At 38.7% G+C, this 20,938-nt stretch overlaps 1 protein-coding gene across 2 annotated transcripts in view; it reads right to left on the reverse strand.

Annotated features, from left to right (window-relative positions):
- SH3GL1 (SH3 domain containing GRB2 like 1, endophilin A2) overlaps positions 1-20,938 on the reverse strand; it is an 87,897-nt gene that overhangs the window by 9,774 nt on the left and 57,185 nt on the right. For both annotated transcript variants that reach the window (XM_007488916.3, XM_007488915.3), the window contains exons 2-7: positions 9,333-9,401; positions 9,157-9,229; positions 8,342-8,485; positions 4,678-4,811; positions 3,959-4,117; positions 2,447-2,550 (exon numbers count right to left, since the gene is read on the reverse strand). In XM_007488916.3, the coding sequence (XP_007488978.1) occupies positions 2,447-2,550; positions 3,959-4,117; positions 4,678-4,811; positions 8,342-8,485; positions 9,157-9,229; positions 9,333-9,401 (683 nt within the window). The remainder of the gene's footprint in view (positions 1-2,446; positions 2,551-3,958; positions 4,118-4,677; positions 4,812-8,341; positions 8,486-9,156; positions 9,230-9,332; positions 9,402-20,938) is intronic.

Genomic DNA, 20,938 nt, shown 5'->3' on the forward strand with positions numbered 1-20,938 from the left:
ATTGGGGAAAAATAAAATAATATATATTTTTAAATGACTTGCAAAAATTTATACTAGGTTTATTTAACCCATCTCCCAATTCCTATAGAATATCTCTATCTGAATGTCCTATAAGGTACCTCAAACTCAACACAGTCAAAACTTCCCTTTCCCTTCTGTTTCTTCTTCTGACCTTGCTATTTCTGCCAAAGGTACTACTGTCCACCTGCTGTTAGTAATTAACGTTAGTACAATCTGACCTGCCTCTTCTTTCTCACCTCTCATGTAGTAACAATAGCAAGAATTTATAGTTTTCAGTTTTGCAAAGTGACAACAAATATTCTCATTTTTTAGCCTCACAACCACCTTGTGGGGTAGATATTATTATTCTTCCCTATTTTATAGTTGATGAAAATGAGGCACACAAAGGTTAAGTGATGTTCCCAAGGTCACATAGCTAACAAGGGGCTAGATTTGAACTCAGGACTCCCTGACTCCAAGCCCAGTACTCTAACCACTGGGTTCCAACTGTTTCACTTTTGTCAGTTTCAGCTGTTTTTCATCAATAATCAAGGCCTGTTGTGAATCCAACATTCCTCATCCGTCCCCTTGTCTCTATTTCTATTGTTACCAACTGAATACGGGGCTTCTCCTGTCTACATAGACTCCTTTTACCTCTCCTCTGCCCCTGGCAATCACTGAACCAGGCACATCTTGCACACAGAACTGCTCATAACCTTTTGATGACAACCAGATCACCAGACAAGTAAAACTCAAGCTCCTGAGCATTAAGAACAAAGGCTCTCTACTCTACTTGCCTCGCTGCTTCTCCCATGACTCCCTTCTCTATGTTCCATCCAAACTGGGCTCCCTTCTATGCCTCCTCTGCACAGGCCAGACTTGGGCAGCTCTGTGCCTCAGGCTAGACCAGGGATAAAGAACCTTTTAGAGACCAAGTGCCCAAACCACAACCCTCATGCCATGTGAACTCCCTACCTTACCCCAGACAGGGGAAGGAGGAAGAGCTCCCATTGGGTTACTGGGCAAAAGGGCAGATCATGTGAGAAATTTCCTCACACACATGGAGATGGGGAGGCGCACTGTGTGGCCCCACAAACTCTGGCAAACTGTGCTGGGGAACTCTGGAGAAGACTCGGAGTATCTCCTGACAGGAGTGCCACTGGTTCGCCACAATGTGCCTAAACCATCTCCTACACCTTCTCTGCTGCTTCTTACAAGTGCTCATGGATTTACATTCCAGTCATTTGTGTGTCTTCTAGCCCTATTAGACTGGGAGCTCCATGAGGGTGGCAACCAGTCTCAGCTCACCCTTACACCCAGTGCCCAGTGTGCACACAGACATTAGTGGCACAGAAGTAATTATTTTCTTGAGGGACAGAATGGTATTGTAGAAGGGTCATTTGACTTGAGGCAGGAAATCTGGCATTCTGTACTGACTGCCTCTTACTAGGAATAAGACCTCAGATAAGTCACTTGCCCTTTCTTGGTCTCCCTTTTTCCATCTGTAAAATGAGGGGGTTGGAGATTACCATTAAGGTCCCTCAGACTAGATATTTTTCAGAAAATCCTATGCCACCACCATTCAATAGAACAGGACTCATAACTTTCTGTTCTCCCTTTACTATGTACTTAATCATATTCTCATCTGTTTTGTGGTACAGTGAGAAGAAACACACTGTCTCTAAAGTCAGAGGATCAAGATTCAAATCCTGCCCCTGCCAAGTGCTGCCTGTATGATTGTGGGCAAATGATTTCACCTGGATGAGCTTCAGTCCCCTTGGCTATAAATGGGAGTGGGAAATGAGGGAGTAGGATTAGTGGTCTCTTCCAGCTCTAAATCTAGGATCCTAAGATCCACATATTGGAATCCTTTGTTTTCTTCAAAGCTCAACTCAGTGGTGCCCTCCCTGTGAAGCCTTTCTTGGTCCTCCTAATTTGCTGAATTGAACTAAATGTGGCAAAACAAAATGATTTTATATATCTTGATGTGCTATTATTTATCATTCAAAGAAACCCCCTAGCCAGGCCTCTGGAGCTGAAAGAATAAGGTGCATTTTTACTTTCATAACAGCAGAGGTCACCCTTGCTGTGGCTCCAGCTGAAAACAATAAATGCCTTTCCCAGCTCCCTTCATAGCTGGGCTGATCATATGGACAAAGCAGAGCTTCTTAAAGTAGTCAGTGAAAAATGTTGTTTTGGTGTGGGCTCTAGGCTTCCTAGGGAATTCTGGAGATCAGGCTCTTCCTAGGCTGAGGAGAAGACCAGGATTGTCCTATCAAAAGAGAAAAAACCTAACTGTGCCTGAGAGGATGCAAAGAACCTAACCCAATCCAGGGCCCTCCCCCCAAATGCCCATTCAGAATGAGCAAGCTTGAGGAAAATACAGAGAATGCCAACATAAGGGAAGAATGGGCAAGAGTCAATATTCTTCCCTAGGACGGCTTACCTGCGCTTGAGCTTGTCTGCCAGCTCATCCAGGATCTGTACTGCCTGCCGGTGGTAATCCAGCTGTGCATCCACCAGAGCTGAGAGCTGGCTCACCTGCTCAATCTGCAAGAAACATAGTGGCTTGGGGTTGGCACCTCTCCTCTGGAGGCTGCCCAAGTCAGGCTGATGGCCAGAAGCCAAAGAAGCAACTGCTCAACTTTTCCCTCAACAGCCAAGAGCCTCCTCTTATGAAATTCTGTTGTTATAGACTAAAGTGTCTTCCTGCCTCTCCACCTAGCTAAACCCTATTTAGGCAATCTAATAGATAAGAAAGAACCCTGACTCAGTCAGAAGACCTAAGTTCGAACTCAAGCTCCAACATCTACTTAGCTGTATTGTTGTTTGGTTGTTTTCAGTCATGTCTGATTCTTCATGACCCTATTTGGGGTTTTCTTGGCAAAGATACTAGAATAGTTTGCCATTTCCAACTCTAGCTCATTTATAGATGTGGAAAACTGAGGCAAATAGTTAAATGATTTACCCAGGGTCACACAGCTAGTAAGAATATGAGGCAGGATCTAGATTCTTCCTGACACCAGGATCTGCATGTTACCCACTCTGCCACCTAGCTGCCCATTTATCTGTGTAACCCTGAGCAAATTGCCTTCTGAGCCTCAGGTTCCTCAATGTAAAATGGGGATATAAATTTAGAAATAAACAAATAAAGTAGAGGTAGAGATTCTTGAATTACTTCACAAGGTGGTTGGGCATTAAATGCTACAGAAAAGGGAGATCATTACTATCATCCTTAGAAGTTGAGCTGTGGCTTCCACTCCCTCACTACTCCTGCTCACACTGAACTAAAGCTCAGAGAAATTAGAGTAAAATCCTGGGGGGAGGACCTATCATGGGGAGTAAGTAAAACAGGGGCATTCTGGATAAAACTACAGGCATCATGTTAGGGCTACAGCTCCTAATTCAGTTTTGAGGGCCTTTTGCCAGATAAGTCCAAGATGATGAGGGAGCTAAAAAAAGGATTAACAGCTAGGTGCGACCTTAGAGAACTTAGTTCAACTCCATCATGTTACAGAAGGGGAAACTGAGGCTAAGAAAAGTTCAGTGACTTGCCTAAGGTCACAAAGGTACAGTGAATATTCAGATCTCAGCCTTAAAATCCAGTTGTTGTTTTTTAAACCCTTAACTTCTGTCTTAGATTGGTTCTAAGGCAGAAGAGTGGTAAGGGCTACACAATGGGGGTCAAGTGACTTGTCCAGGGTCACACAGCTAGGAAGTATCTGAGGCCAAATTTGAACCTAGGACCTCCCATCTCTAGGCCTGACTCTCAATCCACTGAGCCACCCAGCTGCCCCCAAAATCCAGTTGTTTCTAAAATATTTTAGAATATTTTTTCTATGATACCAGGCTGCCTCTTCATTTTTGGAATAGAATGTACAAATGTCTATGCAATTTATCCACCTGATCCTCATAATAGTAAAGCAACTAAACAGGCACCTGAGAAGAAAGCACTTACATCAGTCTCCAAAAGGTTGTGCATACTGGTCTCTGCCACTTCCTTAGACTCTTCAAATTTCTCCATTGCTTGACGAAGCTCCTCATCTGGTATCTTTCCCTGACGCTTCTTCTTATAGTCAAAATCCAAACGCCTGCCCTCCAGCTTCTTCAGATGATGCTGAAGGATGGGGAAGGGAGAAAAGAAGAGGCACCATGAAACATGAGGTCTGGGACAACAGACCACTTAGACCATTTGAGAATTCTTTTAAACAATGGCTCCAACAGTTTTATATGGAAGAAGAAAGGCTGCAGGGTCCTAGGCGCCTATTATATTAAATCTTTTCAAAAACCCTAAAATGCTTAAAGAGGGTGAGTTATTATTCTAATACTGTTTCAACTGTGTAAGCCTGAAGATTCACTGGAGGAGTAGCAGAGGAAGGGGGAAAAGATGCCTGGGACATTAAAGTCATTAAACATCCCCCGCCAAGTATATAAGAGATTTTCTCTGATAGCCAGCAAGAACAAACCATGCTGGGTTGTGAAATTGTAAGGTAGACACAAAGTTCTATTATGGATCCCTCTAAATGGTCACTAGTTGGGTCTGCTTTGTTCCTCCTACCCACTGCCATACCCCACCTCAAGGACTTTGTGTATGCCTCTCTGAACTATACCCAACAGATGGGGTAGTTCTTGAGGCCTGGAATGTTGGATCAGAGGAGCAATAATTAAGGCAGGTACCTGGATCTCCTTTAGGTCTTTATCACAGAGATTCTGGAGGGGGTCAACGAAATTCTGTTTGACTTCTATGTCCAGAGAATCTTTCACTTCTGCCAATCGCTTCATTGATTCACCAGCATCCAAAAGCGCGTCACCTTCAGAGAAGGAGAGCTGTTAGGAGGGCTGGGTGGTGGAAGTCTTCCACAAGGCCTTTGCCTGAGGCAGTTGCCAAAATCACCCTCTTAAAGCACATCTGACCATGTCAATTCCCCTGCTCAATAACTCAGTGAGCTCCCTATTGTACCTAGAATAAACTACAATCTCCTTAGTTCAGTATCTAATGCCTATCAGCAGCTGGCTTTTGCACACGTTTCTAGGCTTATTTCAAACTATTCTCTTTTATGCACTCTATGTTTCAGTCTTTCCGGATTTTTTCAACAAGTAAGAAATTTTTCTCACTTGAAACTTCAGGTGATATATTGATTATTGATTTAGAACTGGAAAGGACCTTGGTGATCATCTAAGGCCAAATTCCCTCATTTTACAGGGGAGGAACTGAGGCTGAGGGATGGGACACCGGGTAGTCTGTGACTGTACTGAGAATTGAACCTTCATCCTCAACTCCAACTCCAGTGTTTTTCTCATAACTCTCCCCAGATTATACTTTGTACTTCTCTCTTAATGCCAGGAATGCATTCTCTACTTATCTCCAATTCTTAAGACTCCAGGCAGAGGGGTGGGGGATGTGAAAAAATGTCATTAGGTAAGGTGGAGAGGGGGGAGGGGAGCAGCTCTGCCCAAACCCCTCTGACTTTCTAGTAACGTATTGGGAGTAGGGGGGCCCCAAGGTCATGTGCCCAGAGAGTACTCTGTACCCGTGCCATGGGTTCGCCACCACTGCCCTAGGTAATATGCTCACTCTCTCTTCAAATAATCATATATATTCTTTATCTGTTTAAATTATATCTCCTCCCAGTAGAATACAAGCACCTTGAGGACAGAGACTCTTTTTTGTTTGGCCTGTGCTGCATACCTAGTGCCTAGCACACTGACTTGAGCACAGAGTAGGTACTTTTAAAAATGCTTGTTTGGATTGGACTGAAATTTTTAAAGGTTTCTAGTTGAGAACAAGGAAGACAGGAGGTTGATGTTGGCCCCATACCACTATGTGAAATATGGAGCTGTAGCTGCCAAAGGATTTGTAGGTTGGAGAACAGGGGGGATTACCTTGTATAATCATTGGCTACATTATATTCACAGCAAATGAGGAAGTATTCTGTAATGAAGAATTTTACTATAGTAGACAGACTCTAAGTAAACAATGAGTTTTCTAGAGGCAAGTCACAAATGAGTTTAGGTTTTTAGGGCAGATAGGTGTCACAGTGGATAGAGCTCTAGGTCTAGAGTCAGGAGGACCTGGGTTCAAATCTATCTCTGATACTTCCTAGCTGTGAGACCCTAGGAAAGTCACTTAACCCCATTTGCCTAGCCCTCACAGCTCTTCTGTCTTAGATTTGTTAAAAAGACAGAAAATAAGGTTTAAAAAAAAAGAATTTAAATTTTCCAGAAAGTAAACTAGCTTTAGAAATCAGTACCTCTGAAGGTCACTGACCTAGATAGGGTCTGCCTCATTATGGATTATACCAATGGGTATGTGGAGAGGGAACGGAGGGATAGAATCTAAGAAAGCTTGATTTCCTACCTAAAGGAAGTTAATGCTGAGAAGGCATTATAATCTCCTCTGGTTCACATGGTGAAATAACTTAGCAGCTAAAATAGGCATGTTTAGGGCAGATGGAGACACTATTTAAAGAAGTTCAATATTGCTGTTACCACAAAGACTTCATAGCCCATCCTACCATCAGTCCCTCTGCCCTTCAATCCTAGACATACATTTTCTTCCAAAACCAAGGACAGAAATTTCTTGGAAATCTCTAAGTAGAAGCTCTCTCTTAACCATATTCAGTTCCAACCCTTTAGATATTATTCTTGGGAAGATAAAACTCTCTTCCCCACAATCATTGCTATATAGGGCTCACAGTGCAGATGGTACTAAGTGTAGAAAGAAGCCTTGTGAGTTCCACTTCCTCCAGCTCCACCTTCACAAATTGGCTGTCTGCTCCAACTAAAGGAAGGATTTTTGCTGGTGGCACCTGCCCTTGGTCAACTTTCCAGGGTTCAAGGCAGGAAGAATAGTGAATAAGTGTCTAGAATTCTGTGTTCTAGTGCTGTCTGTACTTAGCCAGTCAATTCAATTCTCTGTGCCTGGGTTTTCCCAACAAATGAATAATATAGAGCAAAAGCAGGAAAAACAAAATGGATGTGGAGACTGAACACAGAACTCTTCTACTTTCTATGTGACCTTGAGCAAAGAATTTTCCTTTTCTAGACTTCTGTTTCCCCATTCTTAAAATGAGGAGGTTGGTGTGTTTTATGGTACAAGAGAGTTCATGTACTGGCTCTGCCATCAACTACCTGAGTGCCCTTGGTTAAGTTACTGAGGCCTCTCTGGGCTTCTATCACTGTTAATGGATGAAATCAGCTCTAAGTTTCCTTCTAATTTTATAATACAATGATTCTAAGACTAGACATTGGCTAACATCCCTCACAGGTCTTTAAATCTATAATTCTTTGAGATGATATTTGAACGTTAGAATACATTATGATCATCTGTAGTATAATTATTTCAGCAGATCACAGTTTCCTAGTGAGACCACTGTGAGGGAGAGTCAGTCATCGTAGGCAATGTTTAATTGATTTTAACACAGCTGTTCAGCTTCCCGTGATCTCTGGCTCTCCCCCAACCCAATGCTCTCAAAACACATACCTTCTTTTCCTACAAGACTCATCTCTTCTTTGACCTGTGCACTCCCCAGTTTGTTCCCACCTTGGTGCCTTCTTATCTATACTGTTTCCAGAGTCTAGATGAACTCTTCTCCAACTCTACCTTATCTAAAGCCCATCTAGGCTTCAAAACACAATCAAGTCCTTCTATCTTGCATGAAGCACTCTGACTACTTATTCATTTTTCCCTGCTCTGATCTCCAATACCATCTGTCAGTAATACCATCCAATTTAATACATAATTGTTCTCTACTAGTTTTGTCTATGTTAATCTCATTTTCCCAATTAAGACTATAACCTTGAGGGCAGGGAGCTTTTCTTCTATTACCTTTGAAGCCCTCTTAATATCTAGCACAATTTGGAGCATACAGTTCTGGTATAGGAATCAGGAGACCTAGCTTCTGCTATCTCTGGTTTTGCCATTTAACTTGCTGTGACTTTGGTCATCATTTTTTTTCTCTAGGTCTCCATTCTCTTAACTGCAAAAAAGAGGAGTTTGGCCTAACCTTCAAGCTCTAACATCCTAGGATTCTAAAATTCTAATAGCATTCAATAAATATGTGACTGATAAACTCCTGGATGATTATGCTGTCCTTTCGGAAAATTTTCTTATTTGTACTTCTCTTATGCCACTTGTTTTTATATTACAGCTTCTAAATATAACCCTCTCCTATTCCCTAGTCAGCAAACTTATTCCTTGTAAAAAAAGATTAAAAAATAAAGAGAAAAAAAGTAATTTAACAAAACTAAACAACTTATCAATCCTGTTCCACTTGTACAATGAAGAGAGGAATGTCATGATAACCTTTTAACAGCTGGTACCCACAGGTACTCTACTCACCAAAGTTGGACTCATCTCCTAGCTCCTTTCCATACCGAATCATGCACTCGCCCAAGAGCCCTTCTGACTGTGGATAGCCAGGATTCTTCACTTGCCCTCTAATCTTCGACACAGTATTCAGCATTGTCAGTTTGGCTCGGGAGGCTGCAAAGGGAAAATCCAGTATGTGGACACTTGAGTTGGCCTCTCCAGGGGTGAGGGCAGAGCTGCCAACATCTCCCTACTTCCTTGCCTACCACTTATTTTAATGGACTCTCACAATCAGGGAGATCTACTGTTTGTCTTGCTTGCAAATTGCACTGGCTATAAAAAGAACTAAGCAGTACTCAATCTGACCTGGCTAGTCAAGCCCAAATGGGCTTTTCTCTTGTCCATTTCCAGACAACAGAACAAGCAATTCAAAATTGAGAACTACCAGTAGACAAGAAACATATTTGGGCTCCAAGAATGAGTTAGCAACCTATTCTGGCAGCTATATTGTACTATGTCTCAGAATACTTAAATTCCTCCTGGGAATTTTCAGAATGAAAATTCAACAGAAAGGCAGTGATATATGTCTTTCTTTTCATTGCTGGAAGACTAAGAGAGTATTTGGGAACAACCATCAGACTGGGGAAGACCTAAATGGGGAACAGGCCAAAGTATGATCTTAGAATTTAAACTGAATGTTTTAAACAACTTCCCACTTACAAATTTTCATCTATTTCTAGTAGAGGCTGGAAAATCCCCTATCTTAGCACTGTTCAGCAAATATTGGATCTGGAAACTAGAGGAGTCTGTGCCAGATTCTTTCATGAATAATTAGAGTCTTATACCTGGGTTAGGCTGAAGGTATTCAATAGTTCTGGCCAACACCTCTGCCACAGCCTTGCTGGTAACATCCACTTTCTATAAAGAGAGTAAATACATGAGTGCTTATAACCTACTTCCATCACAAATCATTAGGGAGGCAACAACCTCTCAGCACAGTTCTTCCCATTGCTTCCTTTACCTTTTCCATTTCTTTGAAGTCATCATCAAGCTTGGTCCCTTCAGCTCCTCCAACTTTCTCACTGACCAGCTGGAGGAAAGGAATGAAAATGAATGGAGTTAGTGGTTAGAACCAATTGAAAAAAATATGATGCAAAAAGTAGTGTGTCTTCCATAATACAACCTTACAGGGGCTAAGTGACTCAAGATAAGATATATAAAACAGATCCAAGCGGTACTTGTAGAAACAGTACAGATAATGAGAGATGGTAAGGTAAACCCAAAGACAATGAGATCTTGGAAGGTGATTACTTTTTCCTGATACTGAAACGGCACATAATGAAGTTTGGCTTTGTGTGTGAGCACATGATGGGGATGAAGGACAATGGGATCCTGTTGCACCTGTTAAAGTAGGGCACTGCCACATAAACCAAGGAAAGAATGTCACCCAAAGCAAAGACGAAAACCAACGGTGACCTGGAAGGTCAGACTCACGTATGGGCCTTAACTCTATTGTGGACAACATTAAAGATCTTGTAAGACAGGGGTAGAGTTAAATAGTCCAAAACTAAAGAACATTTTCAGCCACTAAGAATACTGGAAGTTTTACACATTTCTAAATCAAGGAACATTCTCAAAATTACTTCAGTGATATCTGGGTATATCTACACTCACATATACAATAAAACTATTGGGAGGGATATAATGAAGACCAAAAGAAAAAAGACTTCAGGGAAAAATTTTTTTTACATAAAAACTTAACTGAAAAGATCATTATCATTTCTATCCTTAAAGGGAAACAAGAAACATTGGTTCTAGGTACAACTCTAATATAGTTTCCTACTAAGCAGCTATCCAATCTTAGCCCCCATTTTCCCATCTGTAAAATGAAGGAGTTGGACTAGATAACTTTTAAGAGCATTTCAACTACAAAATCCACGTGATTCTACATATATAGTTTCTGTAGGTCAGTTCTAAAAACTGCTCTGTAGGTATTTTAAAGTGGAATAAGTGAGGTAATAAGTTCTGCAACTGCCAATTTTTTTAACATCAAAGAATTTAAGAATCTGGAAGGGACCTCATAAGACATCTAGTCCCAAGCTGACTAAGAATCTCCTTTATAACAACTTTGCTGCTTGTTCAAAAAAAATGTGACTAGGAAAGCTTAATCCTTTTCAGCTCTACCAGTAGTCTCATGCAGCCTATTATATTTAGAAGGGCTCTAAGCAAGCTTCATTTTATTCTGTGACCACTCTGACAGATAGCTAACACACATCCCTCCTTCTACCTGCATTTTCTATTTTGTAAACCCTAATCAAATCAATACTTCCATTGCTACTGTTCAATGTGTACCTATATGCCCCCATTCACTATCTCCATCCCCCCACATCCACATCCACATCCCCCCTTCCCTCATCCCTTAGAACAAAAGTTCTTTGAGGGGAGGGGTCTGTCTTCATGTTTATATTTATCTCCAGGACATAGTCTAGTGGTTGGCACATAGTAAGAGCTTAACAAATACTTTTTCATTCATTCAATCAATTTGTTCAATTCAAGGAACACAAACATGAAAAACAAGTCTGCCCCCTGGAACTTTGGCTTATCTTGCCCAGACCTAAGGCCTTCACAGCATTCCCCACTTCCTGCCTAGCCATCTTCAATCCTCCAGAATACATCTCCATCCCCCCAATCTTTTGTGTTATCATCTCCCCATTAGAATTAGGTTCTCTAATAGCAGGAAAGGTCTGTCTTGCCTGAATTTCTATCTCCAGGAATTAGTACAATGCTTGACTCATAGCAACCTACTCAAAAGAGGCTTAGAGTTTACAGGAAATGAGGGTTGAGAAATACAAAAATGTAAACAAATTTTATTTTATTATTTTTTTAAACCCTCACTCCCTATCTTAGAATCAATACTGTGTATTGGTTCTAAGGCAAAAGAGTGGTAAGGGTTAGGCAATGGAAGTTAAATGCCTTGCCCAGGGTCACACAGCTGGGATGTGTCTAAAGTCAGACTTGAGCCCTGGACCTCTCCTCTCTGGACCTGTTTCCCAATCCACTGATCAACTAGATGCCCCCCCCCCACCAATTTAAAAAAGAATATTAATAAGGATAAAATAAAACCAGGAAAAGTATTATGAAGAAAGGGAAGGAGAAATTATTTTCACGGATAGAAAAAGTAGAGAATAAAGGAACAACAAGCAAGAACAAGAACAACCTTTACTAAGTGCTTTATGTGCAAATGAACCCCAAACTAACTCAAAGACACAGATATTTCAGGCATTGTTATTCCTATTTTACAGGAAAGGAAATGATAGTTCTGGAAAGTTAACCAATTTATTCATAGTTATACAGTTAGGTATAACTCACAGGCCTGGTTGAGCTCTCAGGTATGACCCACATTACAGGAGGGCCCTCAGCCATGCTTATTTCACTCCAGGCTAGATTGCTTTTCCATCTCCAAAACACTGGCATTGTCCCCTTTCTACGTGTCACTCCATCAAGGAAATTCCTTGAGGGTAGAAACTGCCTTGTTTGTGTTTATCTAAAACCCAACAGTGCTCAGCACAGTGCCTGGAACACAGAAAGCACTTAATAAATGCTTCATCTGACCAGCTCCACTAGCTCTGTGTCCAGTACTCTCACTACTACTTCATGAAGGAGGTGACAACTGCACTGCCTTTGAAGAAAAAAACGAAATTAAAAATAGTTAGTATTTTATTGGGAGTTAGGTGGCACAGTGAACAGAGCACTAGGTTTGGAGTCAGTAAGATCTAAGTTAAAATCCAGCTTCAGATACTTGATAGCTGTATGATTTAACTTCTTTGACTCAGTTACCTCACTGTAAAATGAGCAGGAGGAGGAAATGGTAAATCACTCCAGTGTCTTTGACAAGAAAATCCCAAAAGGGGTCACTGAAGAGTCAGTCATAACTGAAAATTACTAAACAACAAAAAGCATTTTATTAATTTAAGGATAATGAAGCCCTTTACAAATATTTCATTTTATTCTCACAATAACCCTATAAAGGCATGCTAGTATTATCCCCATTTTACAGATAAAGAAACTGAGGCAGAGATTAAGTAACTTGCCCAAGATCACACAGCTAGTACATATCTGAGGCTACATCTGAACTCAGAACTCTATCCACTTCTATCAACTAGTTGCCTCAAAGGAAGGAAGAAACTTCAATAGATGGAAACTGAGGATTAGAGAATAGGAACAAAAGTAGGGGTATTGGGAGGCACAGAAAAAGTTTGACTGGAATGCATACTATATAAAAGGAAGTAGTATGAGAAGTATAAGCTGAAGCCAGATTGCAGAGAGCCTTGAATGTCAGGTTTAGGACCTTAAACTATTTGAAAGTCAGTGAAAAACCACATGGGAGGCAGATTATCCAAGTGGAGAATAGCCTGAAGAGGAGACAATATAGGCTAGAGACCAGCTAAAGGTTACAAAATCTAGTCAAGAAAAGATTGCTAAGAAACAATAGAACTTTTCATCCAATTATAGACTTGTAGGGTGGGAGTCAAAGAAGAGTCAAAGATGACTCTTAGATAATAAAATCAAATACACAGATAAGTCAGTGACATAGAACAAATTGGGTATTAGGGTTTTAGATTTGTTGAATCTAATTGAATTCTTACTACTTGGTTAGTATTTGTTGACTGATTCCTGGAAGCTAAACTTTTACTCAGCTACAATCAGGTGACTAACAACTGAAAAATAACAACCCTCACTGCCATGCCTAACCTACTCTACGCCCTATTCAAAATCAAACACTTAATTTCCAATTAAATACAAATGTATATGAAGTATGGAAAAAGTGACTTCCAATTCAAAGTAGAAATTCAGAGAAGGAATGGATTTATGGATTAAACAAAAATTTCATTATCTACTCTTGTGATATCTGAAAGGGACTTTTGAAAGACCAGATGGTCCCAAGTTTAGGGCATGTAGAGTCAGGGTGACACAGATTATTATTTGGGAACACCTGCACTGAATGTGTGCAGAGATCATTTACAGTCTGCAAAGTACATAGTCTATCTACTTTTGGGATGTTAGGGTGAGATGTTCTTGAGTAGATAAAGGAAGGGATCCCTCTTTACCTATCAATTAATTATGTTTCTAGGTCTAGTAGTGAGTAGAGTCAACAGATCTTCTGCCTATGCATTATGCTTCTAATGGCTGGCTATTCAACCTTTCCCAGAGTTGTAAGCAAACTTTTATAAATCTCATTGCCCTACAGAAACATGAATTACTATATTCTTGGTTCTGTGCTAGGAAACATGGAGGTTTCAGAGGAAAAGAAGAGACAATTCTGGCTTCCCCCACTGTTTAAAAAACTAGCTAAAGATGTAATAACAGCTAACATTTAAATAATGTTTTAAGATCTGCAAATACACTTAAGGCATGTTGTTCCTTAATGAACATTTGCTAGCTGTCACTTTAAGCACCCATAATCCAATGAAATGCATAGTTACACTAGATTAATATTCTTCCCAGGCCCAAATGAACCTCAAAGTAGAAAGGCAGAAAGAAAAGGGAAGTGATCCTTTTAAAAATTGCTGGTGCCTTTTTGTCTCTATTATAAATCAAATGAACTTGAGAGAAGGATTCTCTTTGTAGAGACTAGAGGTAGGCAGGAATTTCCCTTTGATTTAATTTTGAATTTTAATTTTTTTAATCGAACTTCTTTGGGCTACAGTGGAAACAGGAATTCCGGAATGTGAACTGATTTGAGAGTCATTTAGCACCTGAAAGGCATCCTTTGACACCTAGGAGGAAGGCTGAACTAACCAGTGCCCCAAAGTCCTCCTCTAAGATCCAGGCCCCATTTAAACAGATGAAGAATGGCTGTGGGTGAAACAAGAAATGCCAAAAAGGAAGGAGTCACCTCCTTCCCTCCAGGCTCCACCTGAATGGCAGGTCTGTTGTTAAAGGACCATTTCTTTATATTTTTCTCTACTATATCTGCTGAATTAGATATAATAGAATGTTAATTTTTTTATTTGGAAAATTTTATTTACTTAATTAATTTAGAATATTTTTCCATGGTTACAAGATTCATGTTCTTTTCCTCCCCTCCCCTCCCCATAGCTGATGTACAATTCCCCTGGGTTTTACATGTGTCACTGATCAAGACCTAGTTCCATATTATTGATATTTGCACTGGGGTGATCATTTAGAGTCTACATCCCCAATCATATCCCCATCAACCCATGTGATCAAATTATATGTTTTTCTTCTGCGTTTCTTCTCCCACAGTTCTTTCTCTGGATGTGGATAGCATCTTTCTCATAAGTCCCTCAGAATTGTCCTGGATCATTGCATTGCTGCTAGCAGAGAAGTCCATTACATTCGATGGTACCACAGTGTATCAGTCTCTGTGTACAATGGTCTCCTGGTTCTGCTCCTTTCACTCTGCATCAGTTCCTGGAGGTCATTCCAATTCACATGAAATTCCTCCAGTTCATTATTCCTTTGAGCACAATAGTATTCCATCACCCACAGATATCACAATTTGTCCAATCATTCCCCAATTGAAGAGCATCCCCTCATTTTCCAATTTTTTGCCACCACAAAGGGCACAGTTATGAATATTTTTGTACAAGTATTTTTAATTATTATCTCTTTGGGGTACAAAACTAGCAGTGGTATGGCTGGATCAAAGGAAAGACAGTCTTTTAGCACCCTTTGGGCATAGTTCCAAATTGCCATCCAGAATAGTTGGATCATGAATTAGATATAATAGAAAAAAATCCTGAATTTGGAGTCTGAAGTTGGCCATCTGGATGCCAGCTTCGCCTTTCACTAACCATATGAGCTTGGGTCAATCACTTACTACCTCTGGGCTTCAGTGTAAAATGAGGGTTTTCCTAAATAAGGTCAAGGGCCCCTCTAATGCTCAACCACAAAATTTTAGCCTGTTAACATATTTTCTAAGTGCTATCAGGCTTATCCAAACCGTAGACACAGATGAAGGCTCCCATTATTAACAGAGTGAGATGGAATTTTCTTTGCTGAATGAAAATGAATGAAATTCTTTTTTTAAACCTTTCTTTACCTTCTGACCTAGTAACAACTCTAATAAAGAAGGGCAAGAACTAGGCAAACAGGGTTAAGTGACTTGCCCAGGGGCACAAAGCAAGAAAGCATCCATCTAGCTTTCCCCTATTGAATGAATCTTTTTTTATTTGTTTTCTGCTGAATGAATCTTAAACTGTCATCACCACCTGATTCAATCCATACATCAAATCATAGTTAATAATAGTATCCTGGATCAAGATTCAGCCAGGATAAAGGTCTAGTAACACAAAGGTAAATCAGATGAGTAACTACAGACCTCTTATCCTACAGCCCCATGACAAATATCCTGCTAGGAAACATTCTTTCATGCCCCCAAATTTAACTAAGTCAGATACACAGCTGTAGGTCTTGTGTGGAGCCCAGCTCCACATGAGTCATCAGTAGGCAGAATAATGGCAGCCTTTGTGGAATGAACTGAAATGTAAATACATCTGATAAAGCCTCAGCCACCCACCTCTCCCCATCCTAGGAATAAATACTGAAGCAGATTCTCAAATGGTAAATCCTTCAGGGATACAGTCATATATTTTAAAGCCCTAAAATATGGAGACCAGTTCTACTGGAAAGGCTCCAAGAAATAACCTTATTTCAATAATCTAGTCTTACAGATAAGGGAAATGAGGCCCAGGGATTCCCAATCTGCCCTATAATTTGTTTTTTAATTCCATTAATAGAATTTATTGGGGCAGTTGGGTGGCTCAGTGGATTGAGAGCCAGACCTAGAGAAGGTAGGTCCTGGGTTCAAATGTGGTCTCAGATAGTTCCAACTGTGTGACCCTGGACAAGTCATCTAACTACCCCCTTTCCCCCCAGTTCTTACTGTTCTTTGGCCTTGGAACCAATACACGGTATTGATTTCAAGATGGAAAGTAACAGTTAAAAAAAAAAAAGAATTTATTTCCAGTTTATTTATCTCAGTCACTCCCTCCCCTCCCTATACCACAGAAGGCATCATCCCACAAACAGATATATGTATTTTATGTTTCCATTTTTCAGTTCATTCTCTGGAGATGAACATTTTCAATTTATTCTACAAATATTAAATCTGCAGCTGTATATAATGTTCTCTTGGTTCTACTCAGTTCGCTCTTAATTATCTCATGTAGTTCTTTCCAAGTTTTAAAAAAATTAATCTGTTCGTCTTTTCTTATGGCACAGTAGAATTCTATCACAATCATATACTGCAATTTGTTTAATCATTTCCCAATTGTTGGGCATTCCCTCAATTTCCAGTTCTTTGCCATCACAAATCGAACTGCTATAAATAATGAAAACATAAGTTCTTTTTCTTTTTCCCTGATCTCCTTGAGTATATACAATTTTTAAAATTTTATGGTTATAATTCCAAATTGCTCTCCAAAATGGTTGAATCAGTTCACAGTTCTACCACTTCTTCCAACATTTATCATTTTTGTCATTTTAGCCAATATGATAGGTGTGAGATGATACTCCAGAATTGTTTTGATTTGCATCACTTTAATCTGTCTGGATTAACGAGTTATAGCATTTTTTCACTTACCTATATTTGGTTATGATTTCTTCACCTGAAAATTGTACTCATATCTTTTGGCCATCCATCAACTGGAGGACAATTTTTATTTCTATAAATTTGACAAGGTTCTCTCTATAGCTTAAATATGAGTCCTTTATCTGAGAAACTATCTATGTAAAGTTTTTCCCAATTCTCTGCTTTCCTTCTAGGCAACATTTATTAGCACAAAACCTTTTCAATTTAGTGTACTCAAAATTATCCATTTTACATCTCACAATGCTCTCCATCTCTTGTTTACTCAAATTCTTCTCCTATACATAAATCTGATAGGTAATATATTTCCTGCCTTTTTAATTTGTTTATGATATCTCCTTGTATGTCTCTAAATTATGTATCCATTTTGATCTTCTCTTAGTGAATGGTATAAAGTATTGGTCTATACCTAGTTTCTTCCAAGCTTTTTCCAATTGTCCCAGCAATTTTTATTAAAGTTATTCCTACTCCTGACAGCCTGAATCTATACTTTTGTCAAATACAAAGTTACTGTAATCTTTGACTATTGTTTTTGTATGTCTGTTCTGTCCGTTGATCTACTTTTCTATTTCTTAGCCAGTATGAGATAGTTTTGATAATTATTGCTTTATAATAGTTTAAAATCTGATGCTGCTATGCCTACTTAAATAACTTTAAAAAAATTCTTTTGATATTCTTGATCTTTCCAAATGTATTTTATTACTTTTTCTGATAAATGGGATAATTTTTTTGTTAATTTGATAGGGACACATTGAATAAGTAGATTAGGTTAGGTAGGATTATAATTTTAATTATAGTGGCTCTGCCTACCAAGAATAATATTTCTCCAATTATTTAAATCTGCCTTTATTTGTGTAAAAAGCGTTTTATAATTATATTCATGTAGTTCTAGGTTGGTTTTGGCAGGTATACTACCTTAAACTATCTGTGACTATTTTCAATGAAGTATCTATTTCTATCACTTCTTGTATCACTTTATTAGTAATATATAAAAAGCTAATGATTTATGTGGGTTTATTTTATATCCTGCTACTTTACTAAAATTATTGATAGTTTCTACATACACCATTCCATTGTCTTCAAAAAGATAGTTTTATTACCTTTTTGCCCATTCTGATTCCTTCAATTTCTTTTCTTATTGCTATTGCTAGCATTTCTAATGTTATGTTAAACAGTATTGGTCTTAATAGGCATCCTTCTTGCACTCCTGATCTAAGGTTCTAGCTTATTCTGATTACAAATAATATTTGTTGATGGTTTTAGGTAGATGCTTATTATTTTAAGAAAAACTCCATTCATACCTATGCTTCCCAGTTTTTTAAATGAGTTATATTTTGTCAAAGGTCTTTTCTGTACCTATTGATATAATCATATGATTTTTATTGTTACATCTGTTATTAATAAAAATCAACTAGGCTGATGGCTTTTCTTATATTAAACTATCCCTACATTCCTGGCATAAATATTGTTTGGTCACAATGTATAATCTTTGTGATGTTCTGTGGTCTCCGGCTATTATTTTATTTAGGATTTTTGTATCCATATTCATTAATGAAAATTGTCTACAATTTTCTTTATGTTTTTGCTCCTGGTTTAGGTATTGGCATCATGTTTGTTTCATAAAAGGTGTTTGGTAAAATTCCTTCTTTACTATTATTTTTTTTAATTATTTAATATTAGTTGGTCTTTAAATGTTTGGTAGAATTCACTTGTGAATACATCTGATCCTAATGCTTTTTTTTAGGAAGTTCATTTATGACCTGTTCAATTCCCCCTCCCCCCCCCCCAAATGCATTTATTTAAATATCTTATTTCCTCCTCTGATAGTCTAGGCACTTTATATATATATTTTTAGGTAATCTTCCATTTCACTTACATTATTAAATGTTTATAAAATAATCCCTATTGTGTTAATTTCATCTTCATTGGTGATATATTCACATTTTCATCTTTAATGCTAGTAATTTGGTTTTCTTCTCTCTTTTTAAAAATTATATTAACCAATGGTTTATCTATTTTGTTGACAATTCCTAGATTTATTTATTAATTCAATGACTTTTTTTTTTTAACCCTTACCTTTTGTCTTAGAATAGATACTGTGCATTAGTTCCAAGGCAGAAGAGTGGTAAGGGCTAGGCAATGGGGGTTAAGTGACTTGCCCAGGGTCACACAGCTAGGAAGTATCTGAAGTCAAATTTGAACCCAGGACCTCCCATCTCTGGGTCTGACTCCCAATCCACTGAGCCACTCAGCTGGCCCCTCAATGACTTTCTTACATTCAGTTTTATTGATCTTGCCTTTAAATTTCAGGATTTCTAATTTGTTTACTTGGGGATTTTTAATTTGTTCTTCTTTCTAGTTTAGTTGCATTCCCAATTCACTGATATGTTCTTTATTTTATTAATATAAGCATTAGAGATATAAATTTTCCTCTAATTGCTGCTTTTGCTGTATACCAAAGGTTTTGGTATGCTGTCTTATTATCATCATTCTCTTTAATGAAATTATCTGTTTCTCTCTCTTTTTTTTTTAAACCTTCCCTTCTGTCTTAGAATCAATACTACATATTGGTTCCAAAGCAGAAGAACATAAGGACTAGGACAATAGGGGTAAAGTGACTTGCCCAGGGCCATACATTTAGGAAGTGTCTGAGGACAGATTAATAAACCCAGGGCTTCCTATCTCAAGGTCTATCTCTCAAACCACTGGGTTACCTACCTGCCCCCAACCCATTCATTCTTTTAAGATTATGTTTCCAATTAAGTCTCCAATTAATTTTTGTTTTGTGTTTCTATGGTACCTTACTACATAACATTTTATTGCATTATGGTCTGAAAAAGATGCCATTGAATATTTCTGCTTTTCTACATTTAACTATAGTGTTTTTGTGCCCTAATATATGGTCAGTTTTTGTAAAGGTACCATGTACCACCGAGAACAACATTTATTCCTCTCTATTACCATTCATTTTTCTCCAGTTATCTGTCATATTTAACTTATCTAAGATTCTCTTCATCTCCTTGACTTCTTTCTTAGTTATCTTTGGTTAGATTTATTTAGTTCTGAAGCCCCACTATTGTTTTGCTATCTATTTCTACCTATAATTTGTTCTTTGGTTGAAAAGGTCATTTTATGGTACTTTTATTGCCTATGGGATAAGACACAAGCCTTTAGTTTAGCACTAAAGGCCTCCCATAATCTGGTTTCAGTACTATTTTATAATATTCCTCTTCTTACACTCTCCATTATTGTCAAATGGGACTATTTGCTAATGCCCAAATATGGCGTGCAATTTCCTGCCTCCATGTATTCTTGAAAATCATCTTCCTCTATACCTTAGACTTCTTTTTCTTTCAAGGATCAGTTTAGATGCTACTACATATGTATATCCTTCCCTGAGCCTGAATCTAAGTCTGAGGACAATATCTGGGGATACTACAATGCTACTGTAGAAAGCTTCTATATCATTTCCTTCTAGAACTTATTCTCAAAATTTCCTAAAGCACTTTTATCTGAATATGAACTTTAGCTCTAGTTTCTTTCTTTCTTTCGTTTTTAACCCTTACCATCTGTTTTAGAATCAATTGGTTCTAAAGGCAGAAGAGCAGTAAGGGTTAGGTAATGTGGGTTAAGTGACTTTCCAGGGGCACATAGCACATAGCAAGGAAGTATCTCAGGCCAGATTTGAACCCAGTATCTCTTGTCTCTAGGCCTGGCTCTCAATCCACTGAGCCACCTAGTTGCCCCCTCTAGCCCTAGTTTCTTTGCTGAACTATAATCATGCATCATTTCAAAATGGATTTCCCATAGGCATACAAACCTCAACATATCTGAAACAGAACTCATCTTTCTTTCTAAAACTACTTGACTTAGCTTCACTATTTCTGTTCCAGGCACCATCATCCTTCCAAATCACCCAACTTTGCAACCTCAAAGCTATAGCCTTGAATCTCTACTCTTCCTCATCCCACATAACAAAATGATGATTATGTCCACTACAAATCTGTCATTTA

The sequence above is a fragment of the Monodelphis domestica genome, chromosome 3, assembly GCF_027887165.1.
Source record: "Monodelphis domestica isolate mMonDom1 chromosome 3, mMonDom1.pri, whole genome shotgun sequence".
Classification (NCBI taxonomy): Eukaryota; Metazoa; Chordata; class Mammalia; order Didelphimorphia; family Didelphidae; genus Monodelphis; species Monodelphis domestica.